Source organism: Coffea arabica, chromosome 6c (genome assembly GCF_036785885.1).
Source record: "Coffea arabica cultivar ET-39 chromosome 6c, Coffea Arabica ET-39 HiFi, whole genome shotgun sequence".
Lineage (NCBI taxonomy): Eukaryota > Viridiplantae > Streptophyta > Magnoliopsida > Gentianales > Rubiaceae > Coffea > Coffea arabica.
In genome coordinates, this window is record NC_092320.1 from 5110047 (window position 1) to 5114973 (window position 4927).

At 38.3% G+C, this 4927-nt stretch overlaps 1 protein-coding gene across 1 annotated transcript; it reads left to right on the forward strand.

The window, feature by feature from the left end:
* Nucleotides 1-1107: 1107 nt before the first annotated feature.
* LOC113692210 (ethylene-responsive transcription factor ERF024-like) lies at nt 1108-1844 on the forward strand. The gene has a single exon (XM_027210579.2). It carries the CDS (start codon nt 1108-1110, stop codon nt 1720-1722), a length of 615 nt encoding a protein of 204 aa, XP_027066380.2. The 3' UTR covers nt 1723-1844.
* The last annotated feature ends 3083 nt before the right edge of the window (nt 1845-4927 follow it).

Below are 4927 nucleotides of genomic sequence, written 5' to 3' on the forward strand. Positions count from 1 at the left end.
ATCTGATGAAATGACACATTCTTAAGGGGATTCCAAGAGCAGAAAGATCTCCAACAATTAATTAATTGGTTTTAAGTGAAGCCATAAAAGACTATAGATTCAAAACTTTTGGAAATTATTATGCACCAAAATAATCATTTGGAACATGCAAAAAGCTCATTTTGTTAATCAAACTTGACCCAATTTGATATTTGAAGACTACTCAAATTGTGACTCTAATTAAGACCAAAATTTTCTAGATCTCGCAGAAGGGTTTAATTATATGCAAAAGTGTGTGTGTGTGTGTGTGTGTGTGTGTGTGTGTGTGTGTATATATATATATATATAGTACATGGATCTTCCAGTGCTTTATGATGGTCCGATTGAGATCATGGGAAAAAATCCGTCTCGAAGATTGAATTTCGGGAGTTACATGCATACAAGGGTGAAAAGTTCAGCGCTTTTAGACAGATATGAATTAAGATGTGAAAAAGCATACCACTTAATTATCATTATTTATTGCATAATGGAGAATCCATCTGACTGCTAAACACTCAGTAGTTGTTCCGAGATCGTGAGTGGGGTCATCTTAAGCCACAACTCCCAACTCCAGGATATGGAGAATGTTATATCATGGGATATCAACATGTCACACTGTCGTGTGTACGTTCTTTAATTAATTAGGCAATAGATTAAACAAAAAAAAAAAAAAAAAAGCTAGTCCTCTCTTATATGTCTAATCGCTTTTATTATTTTTTTTTCCCCTCTCTTTCCGGACACTGTTACATATATAATCTCTCAAGAAGCACAAAGACGTGACTGTTGTTGACGTTGGTGAATCCTTGTTCAGCCGAAGAAACGGTTTCCAACCCAGATGTCCATCATCTTGCTGGATTACACCCCAAATCCTTGCACCTCGCAGTTCAGTAACAACTGGTTGGCACTTGGAACTCACATTCACTGAACTAAAACTATAACCAGAAACCCTAAATCCCTTCAATTCCATAAATGGCTGCATTCGTCCTCGTTTTCAAACCAACTTTTACGCCCCAAATCTGTCCCATATTACATCCGACAAACATTCATCACAACTCTTCCAATAAACCTGAGATACTCTACAAATTGATAATGTCAAGCTCGAGCAGCGGCACTCGCAGTGGTAACAGTGCCAGCAGCACTTCAGAGTCTCCTCTGCCTGGGAGACGCCCGATGTACCGTGGGGTGAGGCGTAGAAAGAGCAGTGGGAAGTGGGTATCGGAGATTCGGGAGCCAAGAACACCTAATAGAATTTGGCTTGGTACGTTTCCTACCCCTGAAATGGCGGCGGCGGCCTATGATGTGGCTGCACTTGCTCTCAAGGGTCCCGAGGCTGAGCTCAACTTTCCTAATTCAGCTTCTTCGTTGCCTGCCCCTGCCTCTGCTTCTCCACGAGACATTCAGGCTGCTGCAGCTAGTGCGGCCGCGGCTGCTGGTGCAGCAATGGACGCTCTAGCTGGTAATGCTGCTGCCCTCCATGCAATGAACCACACTCTAGCCGATAAAACTGAAAACCTCATTAGTCCAACACCACCTGATCATCAAAAGGATCATGAGTTTATTGATGAGGACTTAATCTTTGATATGCCAAATGTTCTAACCAACATGGCCGAAGGAATGCTTCTAAGCCCGCCACGCCTTGACATTGCTGGTGATGAAACTTCCACTGAAAGCATGGGTGCCCACGATCTCTGGAATCATCCCTAATCCCGCCACCGTTCCTATTGGTCATTGAACTATTCTCTTAATCAGTATTCACCAGTTATAAGAAGTTAACTAATCGTGCATAACAGGATGTTGATAGGACCAATAGGAATTTCGTTCCAGTTCACGACCGAGTGCCTTGCATTTCTTTTTCAGTACTTACGTGTAAAGGACTATATATGGTTTAGAGTGCTGCTGCTTTTTATCTTCTCCATTTTCCTGGAAATGGTGCTTATAATCCTCCTTGATGAAGGTAATCATCCAGCAAAATGTGATTGCCTATCCCAATCCTCAACACCAATGTATTAATTTTTAAGAAAAGCAACTTAACGGATTGTCGCTTTGACTTCGTCCGCCTGGAAATAGACTTGTCCATATTGGCCATTGTGATGCCATGGAGGAAAGGATTATCATAAGCCAGCAACCATAATCCAGATTTCTCGATCATGTACATGCATGAAATAAGAATCTCAATGTATTTTTCAGTGGAAATCCCACTCACCTTCTTTCTTCGTGAGTGTAATCAAGATAAGCTCAATCATGATTTCCAAGTTGCAAAAAGGGACAGAAAATCAATGGGCTTATGCTTATAGAACCGGAAGAACACAGACATCTGCCTTACTTTTACCGTTGCCGTCATGTGGAAGACTGGAGAGGTTGGAGATAGCTAGTTAGAGAAGGACCATTTGCAAAGATGAGCAGGAAAAGAATAGCAGTTTAATTAAGTTTTGGAAGGAACAGGATGAACTCAGAAAGTGAAGAAACTAATTAATAAAACGGCTGAAGTACAACATAACAATCTCATCTTTATTGGGTGGTTTAGAACATAAAATATGAGGTTTCAAATCAGAAGATAATTGTTTGGTTGAGAACAGCAATCAAGTTTGGAAGTTTTGTCAATCGGAATCATTACAAAGTTGATTTTTAGGGTTTCCTCCAACCAACCGAATGACGCTGCAGTGCTTCGAACCCTTTATTAATTCTATTATTTGAAACAGGGGAAAGAATGGCATTTTTAATACGTAGATACTACTGTTTACGCTCCTTTTTTTTAATAAAAAAATAAATAAAAGATTATGAATCCAAACTCCTTACTTACAATTTATCTTACTTTACCGCTCTGTCCTCCCACTGCCTTGTTTAATTAGCTAGTACTTCTTCCGTCCCACTTTGATAGTTCTGATTCTTTTTTCACATAGTTTAAGAAAAAGTAGTTAACTTTGTTGGAATAATCAATTTAGATAGATATTTTTCTAAAATACTCTCACATTAATTAGAGTACAACTTTATAGAAACTTGAATTGATGGTAAAAAAAGAATAAACTCTCATTAAATGGAGTAGGTTTATAGTAATAACAACTTACATTGAATAAAGGTATTTTAGAAAAATTAAAATACAACTACATTCTTCAATTGGAATGTGGATTACAATTTGGACAGATAAAAAAGGAAAAGATGACTATCAAAGTGGGTCGGAGGGAGTATTACAACACAAGCATGGCCCTATCCTACAGTTGGTTGACGTGTCATTCTCTGCTGACTTGGCAAAGCTAAGTGCCATCAAGATGCTGACACTTGGCCTGCCTTTTGTTAAAGTTCCCCATTCCAAGCCCGACCTATGTTCCTCCTATACCCCTACGGTGGGTGCAAGACCGCTAGCAAGCTATGGACATAGGGCCATGCAGCATGAGAAAACGGAACAATCCTCGCTAACCTCTCTAAATGGTGGTCTTACATTCTTATTCCTACCAATTCAAACCATTCATTTTACTTTTACCCTATTTATCACACACACACAAGGTCCCTATTGTAATTTGAAGCAGCCCATCTGTTTAGTTTAATTGCTCATCAGTCATAACAAAACAATTTAAGCTGCAGTTTCTTTATATATATATATATATTTTTTTTTTTCTGACGAAGTGAGTATTCGGACCTTTGGCTCGACTAATCCCACTCCGGTCCGGGAGAGGAGACCCCACGCCACTCCAAGCACGGTCGCAAGGGAGCTCGAATTCTGGTTGTCCAGGTAAATTTACCATACCCTAAAGAGGGGAAGCTGATTGCTCGAACTAGTCTTGGGGGCCGGTTTCTTTATACTCATACAGTTGAATGAGTGTTAGTTATTAGGTGAATTCTGTCCATGTTGGCTGTGATGAAGAGCTAGTCATACTCCAGTTGCACTTATACGTCCTAAACGGCTCCGGGTGACTAATGCATTATTCGCCTAGACCAACCGTATCTTCTTATGGTATATAAACTGGATTAATTGCGTGAAAGGAAATCCAGATCAATTAGTTTGGGAATTATGTGCTAAGACATTAATTCTTGCATGTAGTAGGGCACGGAAGAATGTGTAATTAAGCAACTGAGAGAGAGAAGCCGCTTTAACAAATTAATAGCGGTATATCCGCTATTGTTATATATAGTCCACGAAATTGATTTGAGACGATTGGTAATATAAAATTTATATATGTTGGCTTTGTAGAGAATTAGTGACAAGAGCCAAGACCTAGGCTCACTGTGGGGGCAAGATTGTACATTTAAAATAATATTTTTTTTGAATTTTTATTCTACTTCCTATAATTTTTCCTGTTCAAGTAGTAATTAAATATATCTTAATTAATAGCTTCGAAACAATTGGACCATAGAAGAGATGCTTAAAAGAAAAAGAAATCGGTTGTTTAGAGATGATTATTTTTTAAATTACAGGGGAAGTAATATTGAGAGGTAAGGGTATTTTTTAAAATTGAGGAGAAAAATCTAAAATTTTATAAAAATTTTCAAGCCAATTTTGTGATTTCTACAAAGTTGGGGGATTTGGCTATCCTCACATCAAGGTGGCTCCGCCGCTGTAGAGCGCACTCTTAATTTTCATCCTCGTGATTTCACAAAAGCATAAACGTTTGAACAGCAGTGTCAACGTAAAAGGAATTTTACTCAAGTGCCTTACCATAAAATGGCATGTCATTACTAAGTTTTGAAACCTATTGTACCCTTTGACTTCTGCATATATAAATGATTTTTTTTTAAAAAAAAAAAAAAACAAAGCCTTCATGAAGTGATTAACAAGGTAATTGGAACCATAACTATAGTTATCCTTACACCGGGAATAATATGTACAACCAATTATTACTATTAGGCTAGAAGAATTTTCCCTTTTTTCTTAAAGAGGATCCACACTGAGACTCACCTACACCTTATGATAAAT

Bases quoted from the DNA above. Each gene is read 5' to 3' on its own strand.
- LOC113692210 (XM_027210579.2), top strand. From the start codon at position 1,108: ATGTCAAGCTCGAGCAGCGGCACTCGCAGTGGTAACAGTGCCAGCAGC.